This window comes from Ogataea angusta, assembly GCF_019207475.1.
Source record: "Ogataea angusta isolate 61-244 chromosome Unknown 61-244_NODE_3_length_881311_cov_93.026150, whole genome shotgun sequence".
Classification (NCBI taxonomy): domain Eukaryota; kingdom Fungi; phylum Ascomycota; class Pichiomycetes; order Pichiales; family Pichiaceae; genus Ogataea; species Ogataea angusta.
The window spans coordinates 133,805-146,633 of record NW_025065217.1 but is presented as its reverse complement, the minus strand read 5'-3'; the positions used below and the strand labels follow the sequence as shown (position 1 = coordinate 146,633).

At 49.1% G+C, this 12,829-nt stretch overlaps 10 protein-coding genes across 10 annotated transcripts; 6 read left to right on the top strand and 4 right to left on the bottom strand.

The window, feature by feature from the left end:
- Nucleotides 1-122: 122 nt before the first annotated feature.
- Nucleotides 123-776, bottom strand: KL928_001533 (uncharacterized protein; the record flags this gene model as incomplete). Its single annotated transcript, XM_043201909.1, has 1 exon — nucleotides 123-776. The coding sequence occupies one exon, from the start codon at nucleotides 774-776 to the stop codon at nucleotides 123-125; it is 654 nt and encodes a 217-aa protein (XP_043060810.1).
- A 292-nt stretch (nucleotides 777-1,068) lies between these two features.
- KL928_001532 (uncharacterized protein) lies at nucleotides 1,069-2,721 on the top strand (the record flags this gene model as incomplete). The annotated part of the gene is made up of 1 exon (XM_043201908.1): nucleotides 1,069-2,721. One exon carries the CDS (start codon nucleotides 1,069-1,071, stop codon nucleotides 2,719-2,721), a length of 1,653 nt encoding a protein of 550 aa, XP_043060809.1.
- Nucleotides 2,722-3,140: 419 nt separating this feature from the next.
- KL928_001531 (uncharacterized protein) lies at nucleotides 3,141-3,353 on the bottom strand (the record flags this gene model as incomplete). Its single annotated transcript, XM_043201907.1, has 1 exon — nucleotides 3,141-3,353. The coding sequence occupies one exon, from the start codon at nucleotides 3,351-3,353 to the stop codon at nucleotides 3,141-3,143; it is 213 nt and encodes a 70-aa protein (XP_043060808.1).
- Nucleotides 3,354-3,634: 281 nt separating this feature from the next.
- Nucleotides 3,635-4,405, top strand: KL928_001530 (uncharacterized protein; the record flags this gene model as incomplete). The annotated part of the gene is made up of 1 exon (XM_043201906.1): nucleotides 3,635-4,405. The coding sequence occupies one exon, from the start codon at nucleotides 3,635-3,637 to the stop codon at nucleotides 4,403-4,405; it is 771 nt and encodes a 256-aa protein (XP_043060807.1).
- Nucleotides 4,406-4,690: 285 nt separating this feature from the next.
- KL928_001529 (uncharacterized protein) lies at nucleotides 4,691-5,032 on the top strand (the record flags this gene model as incomplete). The annotated part of the gene is made up of 1 exon (XM_043201904.1): nucleotides 4,691-5,032. The coding sequence occupies one exon, from the start codon at nucleotides 4,691-4,693 to the stop codon at nucleotides 5,030-5,032; it is 342 nt and encodes a 113-aa protein (XP_043060806.1).
- Nucleotides 5,033-5,372: 340 nt separating this feature from the next.
- KL928_001528 (uncharacterized protein) lies at nucleotides 5,373-6,443 on the top strand (the record flags this gene model as incomplete). Its single annotated transcript, XM_043201903.1, has 1 exon — nucleotides 5,373-6,443. The coding sequence occupies one exon, from the start codon at nucleotides 5,373-5,375 to the stop codon at nucleotides 6,441-6,443; it is 1,071 nt and encodes a 356-aa protein (XP_043060805.1).
- Nucleotides 6,444-6,465: 22 nt separating this feature from the next.
- Nucleotides 6,466-7,065, bottom strand: KL928_001527 (uncharacterized protein; the record flags this gene model as incomplete). Its single annotated transcript, XM_043201902.1, has 1 exon — nucleotides 6,466-7,065. The coding sequence occupies one exon, from the start codon at nucleotides 7,063-7,065 to the stop codon at nucleotides 6,466-6,468; it is 600 nt and encodes a 199-aa protein (XP_043060804.1).
- Nucleotides 7,066-7,298: 233 nt separating this feature from the next.
- Nucleotides 7,299-8,906, top strand: KL928_001526 (uncharacterized protein; the record flags this gene model as incomplete). The annotated part of the gene is made up of 1 exon (XM_043201901.1): nucleotides 7,299-8,906. One exon carries the CDS (start codon nucleotides 7,299-7,301, stop codon nucleotides 8,904-8,906), a length of 1,608 nt encoding a protein of 535 aa, XP_043060803.1.
- A 46-nt stretch (nucleotides 8,907-8,952) lies between these two features.
- KL928_001525 (uncharacterized protein) lies at nucleotides 8,953-10,371 on the top strand (the record flags this gene model as incomplete). Its single annotated transcript, XM_043201900.1, has 1 exon — nucleotides 8,953-10,371. One exon carries the CDS (start codon nucleotides 8,953-8,955, stop codon nucleotides 10,369-10,371), a length of 1,419 nt encoding a protein of 472 aa, XP_043060802.1.
- Nucleotides 10,372-10,411: 40 nt separating this feature from the next.
- Nucleotides 10,412-12,820, bottom strand: KL928_001524 (uncharacterized protein; the record flags this gene model as incomplete). Its single annotated transcript, XM_043201899.1, has 1 exon — nucleotides 10,412-12,820. One exon carries the CDS (start codon nucleotides 12,818-12,820, stop codon nucleotides 10,412-10,414), a length of 2,409 nt encoding a protein of 802 aa, XP_043060801.1.
- Between the last annotated feature and the right edge of the window lie 9 nt (nucleotides 12,821-12,829).

Here is a 12,829-nt window from a genome sequence, read left to right as displayed (position 1 = left end):
AAAGAAAAGTACATGCTTTTCCTAGCTACGAGCAAGGGAGTCGTTGGCGACTGAAATGGCCCATCATAGGTTTCTCCTCTAAGTATCAACAATTTTGCGTCGACAATGCACCCCTCCAATGCTTAGTCAAGCAGACTCTTGGCAAGTCTATAGAGCTGCGGAAAAATAATGTCTGACGTTTCACCTCCAACTTTGTCGTACACACCTCGGGACTGGTAGAACCGCTTGATTGGTTCCAGTTGCTCGTAATAGGTCTTCAATCTTTTGCGAACAGTTTCGGGATTGTCGTCTGGCCGCTGAAATAGTGGCTCCCCGGTCACATCGTCCTTGAACGGAACTTTGGGAGGATTGTACTCTAAGTTGTAAACTCTTCCCGAAGAATGCATCCACCGATTGGCGATTCTTCCGACAATCACATCGGGCGGGACATCCAGTTCAACAACCAGATTTATATTATTATCTTGAAGCCGGCGTTCCAGCTCCAACGCCTGGCTGGGAGTTCGCGGAAATCCATCTAGCAGAAACGACTTGTCTAAAATGTCTCTCTTTGCAAGCTCGGTTTCCACCATTCCTGCCATCAATTCGTCTGGAAGCAGTTTCCCCTCTTTGATATATGCATCTGCAAGTCTTCCTATAGGGGTCGAACTCTGAATTTCAGCCCGCAAAAGGTCGCCCGTGGAGATAGAAGTGAGACGAGGCATTTGTTTCAAGAGCCGTGACGTGAGTGTGCCTTTGCCTGATCCAGGTGCTCCCAGAAGAACAAGTCGAAGCGGCATAACGGAATAAATATTATTTTGACGGGGAAAGATTTCTTAGATAGCCTTAATCATTCCAGCGACGCGGTTGGATGGAAAACAGTAGAGTCTAGTTTTCTGACTTTAAGATTGAAAACCTGTATGATATGCATTATTGAAGATTCTCGCATTGGCCCACGAGAGTGCCCCTACAGAGGTTTCCTGATGTTGAAGTTGTTTTTGTCTTACCCCGTTCTCGCTTATCAGATCGTCGTGTATGCGAATAAAAAAAAATTTTATGAAAATAAATTTGATTTAATTCAAGACCTTAGCAATGGAGTTAGCAGTTTCGGACAACGATAAAAGCATCCTGCTTGAGAAGAAGAACGTGCTGAACCCAAGTGTGCTGGATAAATATAGACTGGCAGGCCAAATCACTCAAACTTGTCTGGCTTACTTGACTGAGCTCATCAACGACTCTTACCATCTTGGAAAGCATGAACCTTATTCTATCGCCGAGCTTTGTCTGCTTGGAGACTCGCACATGAAGGTTGCGCTTGATAGCGCGTACAAAAACCAAGTCAGGGAAAAGGGTATTGCTCAGCCGGTCACTATCGACGTGAACGATGTTGTAGTTGGATACTCACCTGAAGTTGACGATGAGACAAACTTCAAGTTCAAAGCTGGAGATATTGTCACCATCAATCTCGGCTGTCACATTGATGGATACACCTCCAACCTGTCGCACACACTGGTGATATACCCTCCGGGAGTCTCTGTGGGCCCATTGCTTGGCTCCAGTGCAGACGCAATCTGTGCTTCCTATATTGCATCTGAGACTGTTATCGCTTTACTTGCATTGTCTTTGACACCAGAAAAGATTCCTCAGTCTTTGGCTGATGGCTCGGGCCTGATCAGGGGATCCACCATAAGACAGATTGTGGACTCCATTGCCGAGAGTTTCAACTGTGTGGTTGTGCCAACTTCCAAAGTCAGAAGAATAAGGCGGTTTTTGGCAGGTCAGGCAGAAGGGATTGTTGCTGAGAGAGATTTCAAAGGTGTTGTCTGGTCCGAGGCTGATCAAGAGCTCAAGCTTCTGAAAAAATCGCCAAAGTACAATGGCAGCCAAGAGCTTGCCAAATACGACAAGACCAGGAGCGCCAGAGTGACAGCTTCTTCTGCAGTTCCAACCGACGACTTTGTTGTGTCTCCTGGCGAAGTTTACACGGTCGACATCAAGATGGCACCTTTGCAGGAGACTGAGGGACCAGGCTTGATCACTTTGCAAGCCGTTGACAATGTGACTGGTTCCAATAACTCCAATGACGCTTTCAAGCCAAGACCTAGTGTATTTGTGCGAGACGTTGCCATTTCACACCAATTGAAACTGAAAACCTCAAGAAAACTGCTCTCGACCGTTGACAACAAGTTGTCTGTCTACCCCTTCAAACTCGCGCATTTGACATCTGGCTTCCCATTTGACCTTTCAGGAGACATTGACCAGCAGCTCAGATCCATCCAGCAGGACATCAAGCCAGCTCGGTTGGGGCTGGTAGAGCTCGTTAATAGACACCTTGTTGTCGCCAAGCCTATTCTGAGAGCCAGGTTCGTCCCGCTCCAGGTTATCTTAAACGCTTCAACTTCCACTGGTGTCAATGGATACGACGCCGAAAACCCTGTTTTGCCGGGCCTGGAGCTTCCTCTGCCCAGACTGGGTGTCACTTCTTTAAAGCTGAAATCGCTGCTGAAGGCTTCAAGGGAAATTCCTGTTGCTCGTGAACAGTCCACCGTTGTTCTGAATGGAGACAACAATGAGCTGATACGCCTGAGTGGTGGCCTTTCGACCTCGAAACCAAGCTGGGTGCACTCTAAATTCCAACTTTCCGGGAACGTGGCACAAAGCGTGAACGATCTTGTGCAATTGACGCAGGACCAGAGATTTGGACTTAAAATCAAGGAATGTCAGCCAATGAAAAGCAGTAATTAGAGTATAGATAAGCTAACGGAGACATATCCTTTTTTTTCCCAATGAAAGGGCCAAATACGTAGGAAACTTTTTGCACCTTTGCACGGGGCAGGGTAACGGGGTCATTTCATTTATGGAGGGGAGCAGCGCGAATGGAAATTCTACTGCGGCTCTCTCTCGCCAGGCGGCGCCTGCAAACCGGAATTTGTACTGGCTCCTTTGTGATTTATTTACTTTATAATATTTCGAATATACTATCGTCAATCTTATACCAGCTCTTGTGTTAATCAAAAGTGGCAAAACATCCTTTGATAAAGTCATACTCAGTCATATTTGTAAGTATCGGTAAAACGTATCGTGCAAGTCGGAAGCATATTGTGGCAATCGGTTATCATAAGAATCACAGCGGACGAGATTAGTTTCAGATGGTCAAGATCGTGTCATGAGGGGGTGAAGTAAACGTCTCTCCTGTTACGAGAAGCTCTTCGGTCACGAGTATCCGCCGGGGATGGACAATTTGTCTGAAATGACGCCATCGAAATACCCAACTCACGGAAGACGACAAAGTCGAACTCAGGTACGGGTTTCGACTTGGGACACCCAAATTCCATGCCGCTACCGAAACACGTAGTCGTTTGGAGTCTTGGGAACATTGTCTGCGGATACGAAACGCACTGGAGAGCCTATCAGAGTCGTGGAAAACGCAACATAACGAAATGACTGTTATGGTGTAGAGTTGTTCCCGATTTAGGTGAGATGTTTTTTTTTTCCATTGCTAAGCGACGGTGCTCACAACCGATTAACACGTATTTGGTGGAAAAAAGTGAAAACAAGTGAGGAAATCAAAGGGATACCCGTTGTCTACTTTAATTGCTACCGACTTGTAAGCATTAGGTTGAAGCCCCCCAATACTAACAATATCTGCAGATTCGCAATGCCAGCTTCCCGTGAAGATTCTGTTTATCTAGCCAAATTGGCCGAACAGGCCGAGAGATATGAGGAGATGGTCGAGAACATGAAGGCCGTCGCCTCGTCTGGCCAAGAATTATCCGTTGAGGAAAGAAATCTGTTGTCTGTCGCCTACAAGAACGTGATCGGTGCCAGAAGAGCCTCATGGAGAATCGTGTCTTCGATTGAGCAAAAGGAAGAGGCCAAGGGCAACGAGACCCAGGTTTCTCTTATAAGAGAGTATAGAGCCAAGATCGAGGAGGAACTTTCGAATATCTGTGAGGACATTCTGACAGTGTTGACCCAACACTTAATCCCAACCGCACAGAGCGGCGAGTCCAAGGTGTTCTACTACAAGATGAAAGGTGACTACCACAGATATTTGGCCGAGTTCGCGGTCACAGAGAAGCGCAAAGAGGCTGCCGACCTTTCGTTGGAAGCCTACAAGGCTGCTTCTGAGGTTGCAGTGACCGAGTTGCCACCTACCCACCCAATCAGATTAGGTCTGGCGTTGAACTTTTCCGTTTTCTACTACGAGATTCTCAACTCTCCAGACAGAGCTTGCCATTTGGCCAAGCAAGCTTTCGACGACGCCATTGCCGAATTGGATACACTATCAGAAGAGTCTTACAAGGACTCGACTCTAATCATGCAACTCCTGAGAGACAACTTGACATTGTGGACCTCCGACATGTCTGAGGCTGGCCAAGACGAGCCGGCTCCTGAGAAAGCTGCTGAAAAACCAGATGATGAGTAAGTTTGCTAACTGTTTTCTGTATAAAAGTGCCTTCCATCTCAGGTTATGTTGTCGTTGCTTTATGATTTATAGTTATTAGTTAGCTAGACCCCTTTCTCTTCTAAATGGTACAAATTAAAACATCTTCCATTTTTTTATAACAGATAAGCAAGAATTTAACTGAAATGGAGGGCATCGATTTTGAAAACACGGGTTCTGACTTTGGCGCCGTCTTTAAAATTGTCAATTTGGCTGTGGCCGCTATTTCGGTAAGTGGGTTTGGTCGTTTGACTAACGTATTAGGTCATGACCGGTGTCACTGAGCTGTTTAGTGGTTTTGCGTATTTCTTCCAGGGTCTATACATTTTGGGTCTTGGAGGTGTTGTTGGCTACTTGGAGTTCAAGAATCCGCCTCAGCTGTATGCCTACGCATCGTCTTTCTTCTCCTTCTTGGGAAGAGGGCTTATATATGTGCTTATTGCGATCCTGAACTTCCACGGGTCTGTTTTCAGAGTGCTGGCAGGGGTGCTTGTGCTTTTGGCCGGAATCGTCTACATTGTGCTCGAATTTATTCCTAGCATCCAAGCACCTGAGAACATGCAGGGAGAACGTGGATTGTCTACAGATGAGTTAGAGGATGTAATTTAAAAAAAAGAATCCATGTTGTATGTGTATCCAAAAAAATCGACAACAGCAGGACTCGAACCTGCGCGCGAAAATCGCAAAAGATTTCTAATCTTTCTCCTTAACCGCTCGGACATGTTGCCGGATGTTGGAGGTTTTGGGTTTGTGATCCACACATCGTTCGTGGAATGGAGGAATACAGAACTAATAGGGTTTACGTTTTAGACTGGATGCAACTCCCCACGAACCTAGCAACTGACTGATCCGTGGCCTTCTATATCTTGGCTGGGCTCCTACCACCCACATTCTATTCTAGCCTCCCGTGCATATTTAAAATCCAGACAAAATAATACTGAAAAATTAGATGCTTCCTATATCAGCCAACACAGAGCACCGCAAAGCGGTGTTCTCGCTCTACAGGCTTGTACTACGAAACACTCTCCGGTGCCGGAACCTCAATGATACACTAAAGCTCAAATGGATGGCCAAGCTACAACAGTTGTTTCGAGGGAGAGCCAGACTAGAGAACGCTTTTCAAATACAGAGTGCACTGGACGAAGCCATTAAATACAACGAAAAGCTCCGTGGTCTCAGCAATGGCGACCAGGCCTGTTTTCGGGAGATCATCGGCCGACTGCAGCACAACAGAAGCGCCCGGTCCAGCCTTGCCGTTCTGCAGCATATCGCTGAGGCCGAGGCTCCCAAGGTGGATCCAGAAGAGAAAAGACAGCGTCGTCAACTCGCTAGTTGGATGAAGCTGTACATAGAAAGACGCCAAAAATCGCACACGCTCCCTCGGAAGGCCGAGCTGGACCCAAAGTACGTCGACAGTGTGCTAAAGTCTAGGATGTTGTACGAACGGGCAGAAAAAGCTGTCCGACGTCTGGCAGAAAAATATTCGAGGCCGTCAACGGCTCGCGTAAAGTCCGTGACAGGCACAATGAACAGACTGTCGGTGATCAGCACTCCCTGGAACGAGAATATCCATGTAACAGGGAGACGGGGAGTATTTCTACAGCGAAAGAGCCATCAGCAGTACATAGATGAGCTCAACCAGATGAGAAACTGGGAAAGAGAGTGGATGTTCTGGCTTGAAAAAGAACAGGAGTGGGAGAACTTGGTCACGGGCAAGGATGCGAACGACTGGCTTCAGCCGATCAACAGCTACAAGCGCGAGCTAGCGAGCCGCGGAAAAGAGGTTGAGGAGAAAACGTTCTGGCACAACAAGATGCACCATGTTTATTTCGAGAAGCTGAGGCCCGAGTTCGACGAGATGTGGCTCAAGAGCGGCAAGAACCTGGCCAGAATGCGCCAGGTCATGGTCCTTGAGCAGATGGGCCCGTTCACGGACTGTGTCGACGGGTCGCTTGGGAAACTGTTGCGGGAGCACGGGTTTAGGTCGCCAACACGGCTGTCTAAATTGGGTATAGAGTAATAATAGTTCATGTCATTAATCGTTATTCAATGTTCTTTTCACGGATCACAATGTTGTTGAACTGATCGATCAGGTTGTCGGTCTCTAAATGCGGGTCACTGATACTCATTTCCCGCAACAGAAGCATGATATCGTCCGGATTCGCCTTGCCCTCGGGATCGAAGATGTCGTCGAGCAGGATAATCGAGGACTCGGGCGCCTTAGGGTGGAAGCGGGGGAGGTCGAGCTTTGTGCGGGCAAACAGAGCGTCAGTGCCGAGCTGCTGCTTGTAGAATTCCGAGCACTGGTAATGTTTTTTGCAGCAGTACTTGTGGTTGTAAGATCGAGGCAGCCTGAGTTGCGATACCAGCTTGTTGATCTGCATCTCCTTGATCCGGCCTGGATCTCGGAAATCGCACAGCGGATACCCGCAGTAATGGTTGATAATTCTTTCTGTGACTAGTTCCTCGTAGCTTTGTTTTGATAAGTACCGGGCCAGCAATTTCAGGGTGGCCTTGTCGCACGAGTGCTCCATCAGTCTCTCTATCAGCTGGTACGTCAACATGTTTGCCTCTTTGGGAACGAGCAGGTCCTTGCCCTCGTACGGAGCCAAAATCGGCTCCAGCGTGTTCACTGAGGGCATGAATGTGTTGGAGAAAAAGTTGTCACTAGAGTAATTAATCTAGTGATGTGCTGCGGTCACAATTGTAGAGAGCTGGCTGTTTACAGGGATGTTGGCGAGTCGGAACGCGGTTGGAGGCTCCAAAAGCAGTCAAATTGATCGTATCCGATTTCGAGCACTGTACTTCTCTTCTCTGCCCTGACCTAAAATCCTGGCTGAAATCCCTAATATTTTTTTAGATCATTTTCTTGTCCATGAGAAGACGACTTGGGAGCTCCCCAAGCGCCAAGCCACCGTCTGTAGACGACCGTCAACAACAGACATGCGAGACTCAGCTGGGGAGCGGAATAGAGTTCCATAAACCGTCCAGCTTCACCCTATGGCGACTGCTGCTCACGGAGTTGAATATATACAAAGACGACCAGACAGACAAGACAAAAACGCCCGATGGAGAGGACGCGGCCGTGAACTCGGAACTGCTTTTGAACTTCGTAAAGCTGCCTGTGTTTCTGGAAAACTTCATGTGTTTCGGACTGATCTACTGCGTGATTGTGTTCCTCAAACAGATAACTGTGGTACCCCTGCGATTTGCGCTCCATGCGTACCATTTGGCCAGATCGTGCTTCACAAACAAAAACAGCCTGACGCTGCGTTCGGACCGGACGAAAAACGATTTTGTCTCCATGGTGCTTATCCTGTCCAGTCTGGTGCTCCTACGCAATTTGGACTCCAGCAAGATGTACCACAACATCCGCGCCGGAACGGCAGTCAAGCTCTACTTCATGGTGGGCGTTCTGGAAATTGCCGACAAGCTACTGAGTGCAATTGGCCAAGACATCATCAAGGTGGTGTACTTCATACCTATCGCCACGTCCCGAAATACGCTCTCCAAGTTCCTTGTGGTGAGTGCAGTGAGTATCTGCTATTTGACCCTACACTCCTACGTTTTGGCGTACCAGGTGATGGCCCTCAACGTCGCCATCAACTCCTACTCCAATGCCCTTCTCACGCTAATTCTGTCCAACCAGTTTGCTGAGCTGAAAAGCTCCGTTTTCAAGAGATCCGAAAGAGAAGGTCTGTTCCAGGTCTCGTGCGCAGACCTGAACGAAAGATTCCAGATGCTGGTGATGCTATTTATTATCTCCTCACGGAACCTGTACCAGCTTTACGCAAACACGTCGGCCACCGCACTATTCGATAACCTGAGACCAAACTCCTGGTACAGCCACGTGACGTTCTCTACCACCCTCAACAACTGGATCGGCCTGCTGATGGGCCCAATGTTCACCGTGATTGGCTCAGAACTGCTCGTGGACTGGCTCAAGCACGCCTACATCACCAAGTTCAACAGGATAAAGCCTGCCATCTACAACAAGTATACCAGAGTGTTTGCGAGCGACTACGTTGGCAGCTTCCGGTCCAACCTGACAGCGTTGGACGAGTATCCTGAAGTGCTGATCAGGAGAACCGGACTGCCTGTGTTCACCCTCGCGATCGTGTTCATCAAGATGTGCGTGTATCCGTGGATGAAACGATTCATATACAACGAGACCACCGAGTCATTCAGCATTACGGGCCTGCTCTTGTCCATCCTTATTTTTTCCCTGCTCACAGTCGTTCGTCTGGTCCTATCGCTCGGCCTACTCCGCTGGTCTAACCGTATACTTCGTGCGAAGCCTGCAAAACAGGATTTCGTGAAAGGCGACCCAAACGTAACATTAACAGACGTCAGGGGCCAACGGACCCAGCTGTACGACTCCCATGAAAAGGTGCCGCCCTCGCTCGAAGAATTGAGGTCGACTAAAAAAGAGCGGCTCGATTCCGTTGTCAGATTCGAAATGGTTGATAAGAGAATTTGGTGAAAAATAAATCTCCGGCCAAATTATTTATTATTCACAATATTTTTTAATGGAGGCTACACGCAAAGTCCCAGATTACGGGGCTATAGAAAGTGAGGGCCCGCAAGAACATTCCCCCACCAGATTTGAGTATCTCACTGAGCTCAAACTGATATGGAAAGACAGCATGCCGCTTATCGTCGCATTCTTCCTGCAATACTTCCTTAGTGTGAGCCCGTTGTTGGTTGTCAGCCGTATCTCGGCACAGGCTCTGGGTGCGGCGAGTCTGGCCACAATGTACATGAACATCACGTATCTGGGTGTTATACAGGGCGCAGTCACCGCCGTGGACTCGTTTGCTCCACATGCTTACGGAGCAGGCAACTATGCTATGGTTGGCGAGGTGGTGCAGAAAAACCTCGCCGTGAACACCATCTTGCTGGTTCCGATGGTTGTTCTCTGCTGGTTCAGCGGCAAAGTGCTGAATGCCCTTCAGCCGGATCCTGAGCTGGCGTCTCTTGCCCAGACCTATCTGCGGATCGTCACGTTCGGTATCCCAGGTCTTTTGGTTTTCGAGCTCGGGAAACGGTACTTACAGGCCCAGAAAATATTCCATGCCTCCACATACGTGCTTCTGATAGTATCTCCCCTGAGTCTGGTTTTGACCTATGTGTTTGTGTTCACTTTTGGCTGGGGATACGTCGGAGCACCGGTGGTGGTAGTCTTGTCGTTCTGGCTGATGGCGGTGCTCCTAATAGCTTACGCGGTCCTAATTGACGGCAGCAAATGCTGGGGAGGATTCAGCTACAAAGCGATGTGCACTGGATTGTACGGCCAGATATATTTGGCCCTGTTTTCACTGGTTTCTGTGGAGGCAGAATATTTTGCGTTTGAAGTCATGGCGCTGGCCGCCGCATATTTTGGGGAAACGGCCCTCGCATCCCAGTCGATCTGTGCGGCCGTCGGGTCTCTTATCTTCCAGGTCCCGTTTGCCTTAAGCTGCTCCATATCCACCAGAATCGGGTCATTTGTTGGGGCAGGCAACCTTGAGTTTGCCCGAAAGTCGACCAAGATGTGCATCAAGGCCACATTTGTTTTGGGAGTCAGCGTCTGCATTTTTCTCTTGATCGCTATGAGGCCAATCACCAGGGTTTTCACGGATGACTCGGTTGTTGCAGCAGAGTGCTACAAGATACTGCCTGTGCTTTTCTTCACGCAGTGCTATGATATGGTCAACGTCACCTGTCAGGGGCTGCTGAGAAGCCAGCGGCGCCAAGACGTTGGCTCGGTTTTCAGTCTGTGCTCATACTACATCTTCGGCTGTCCTCTCGCATACATTCTGGCGTTCAGGCTCAATTGGCAAGTGCGTGGCCTGTGGATTGGACTCAGCATGGCTGTGTTTCTGCTCACGTTGGTAGAGGTTGTACTTTTAGCGCGCACGAACTGGCCAAAGGTTATGGAGCTGGCCAAACAGGAAGAAGACGAGTGACGTTTATAGAGAAACTTTGATTATATGCAACCTTAATGCTTTATTTACCCCACGACGAGATCGTTTGGTAGCTCGTATACACCATCATCACCAGGCCAATAATCAGCACCAGACCGTTTGCCAGCTTTGAGCTCCATCTCAGCTCCTCAAAGCTGCTAATATAGAGCAGGGGTGGGTAGATGTAAATCAGAGGAATACACGTGAAACTTCCTATGAGTGACACAAAGCGGTTGAGATCGCTTGAGCCCAAGTATCCGATCGCACACATGGCCAAGACAATAAACACGCGCACCACGTTTTTGAGCCATTTGATGATGGAATCGCTTTTTCCAGACATCACGCCCTGGTCGTCCACCGCGTCCTCCGGCATGCTCTGGATAAGCTGGCGCAGATCGCGCGACGTCGAGTCGTAAACTGGCATACCCGAAAACAGCTGCTGTGTCTCGCTCCGCATCTTGTTTTCCGAGTCCTTTCTTATTTTTTTTCTCCATGTAGCTCTATCTCGGTGGAAAAGGTACGATTCAAAAATTTTGATAGCCGGGAACAGTTGCAAGGGAGTCGACAGCAGAATGGCAAGAGCATAGCATATCTGAATGATGAGCGCAAAGTTGGTCTGCGGGAAGTTCATCAGGATCACCATCTTTACGTCGTCTCCATAACTCAGATACGATATCGTCGACAAGGTCACGAAAATGACGGTGACCACCACCATCACCAAAATAAGCAGTTTCTGGAACTGCTCCGGATGTTTCATAGACTCCTTGATCGGAATCAGGAGCCCTATACCTTCGTACGCAAACACCGCAGTTCCCATGAACAAGGTCCATGTGTTTGGCTGGAAAAGAGACACCTTTGGCGAAATGCCGTTGACCAGTAAATGTGCCCCGGAACAGGAGTAAATGTAGATCAATCCCAGCAAAATGAATGCGTCGGCAATCAAGGCAATCAAACTGAGCTTGCTGATGTTTCTCGTCAGTGAAAGCGGAAGGAAGATAAGCAGTTGGACAACCACGAACAGACCAACACCGTAGTCGCTCGAGAAAAAAGTATTGACAACCACCCTGAAATTCTCGGCAACGAACACAACATAGCTGCTCGAAAAGCCAAGCTGCGACAATGCCAGCGACAGCAGAATCAAGAATTGAAGCTTTGGTCCAAACAGCTTGAGACCCAGATCACCGTAACCAGACACTCGACTGCGCTCGGTACACCAGATCAGGGTCATGAAGCAGTAGTAGGAAATAATGGAAAAGGCCATAATCATCACATTGCAAAATAGAAGACCTCCGTTCGAAAACGATTTCGGCAGAAACACCACTCCGGTTCCAACAAACGCTTTGAGCAGAAGCAAAAAGGCTTTCTGGTTTGACGTCTTGTGCGAAGAGCTGCGAACACGAGGCTTAGCGGCGATTCTGCGTCTTGTTCGCGTTCTGTTGGGGTCGCCCACAGAGATATTGGACGACCTCGCACGCCTGTCGCTTCTGTATGTGGGGCCTGGGGAAATAGACGACGACAGCAACAAGTCGGCCTCATCTGCTGTTTCGTCTCCCTCCTCCAAGTCGCTGGCATCGCTTATGTCACTAATATCGCTCTGCTCCAACTCTTGCTCGTCTCCCGTCTCCTCCTCCAAATTTTCACCTGCGAAATGGCCGTATAGAGACAGGAACTCGATAAAATTGCGCGTCACAAAACTGGCCTTCGGCCGCCTTACGCGTCGTCTTCGAGAGTGGTGGCTAACTAGATCGGCAGCAGAAGGCGTTTCGCCATCGGCATCGGAAGCTCTGTGCGCAACGAACTCCCGGCGAAACGCTCCTGGCATTCGAAGCTCTGACGACGTTCCCGTGGACTGCAGCGAACCGGAACTGGCGACTTTCCGTAAAGGCGTGCCAGAGGACTTCTGGTCGCTCACCCAGTTGTATATGTCTCTAGTGATGTCTCCGCCCTGGCGTTTGAGCGAGTCGAAATGGGTGCCAGCCGGCGAGTTGGCGTCGCGAACAGGAGAATGGTTTAAATGTCTTTCCACAACCTCGACCGCCTGTGGTATAGGCGAGGCGCTGCCGCGTACAGAGGACCGCAGCTTGTCGGAGTACGTACTGGCCATCAGGTTCGAAAGCATGCTGGGTCTTCTATTACGAGGCCCCACACTGCCAATGGGTGTGGTGACGGGATGCAGCTCGCGAAACCCGCCAGTTATCGTTACGGGGTTCGAAACGGTCGTGTCCGGGTCCTCCTGCGACGTCAAGCTGCTGAGCTCCCGCTTCGTGTCCTGGCTGATGTACTTGGCAGAAAAATTGCCGTCTTCAAACACTGTCGATGACACTAGGTTCTGGCCCTCATTGGGCCCCGGCTTCGACCCGAAGTTTCTGAGCTGCTCCGAAAGTCTAACCGAATCCTCGGAATCGGTATCTCTACCTTGCGGGGCCGACTGTATGTTCACCGGTAAGCTCATGGTGTATGA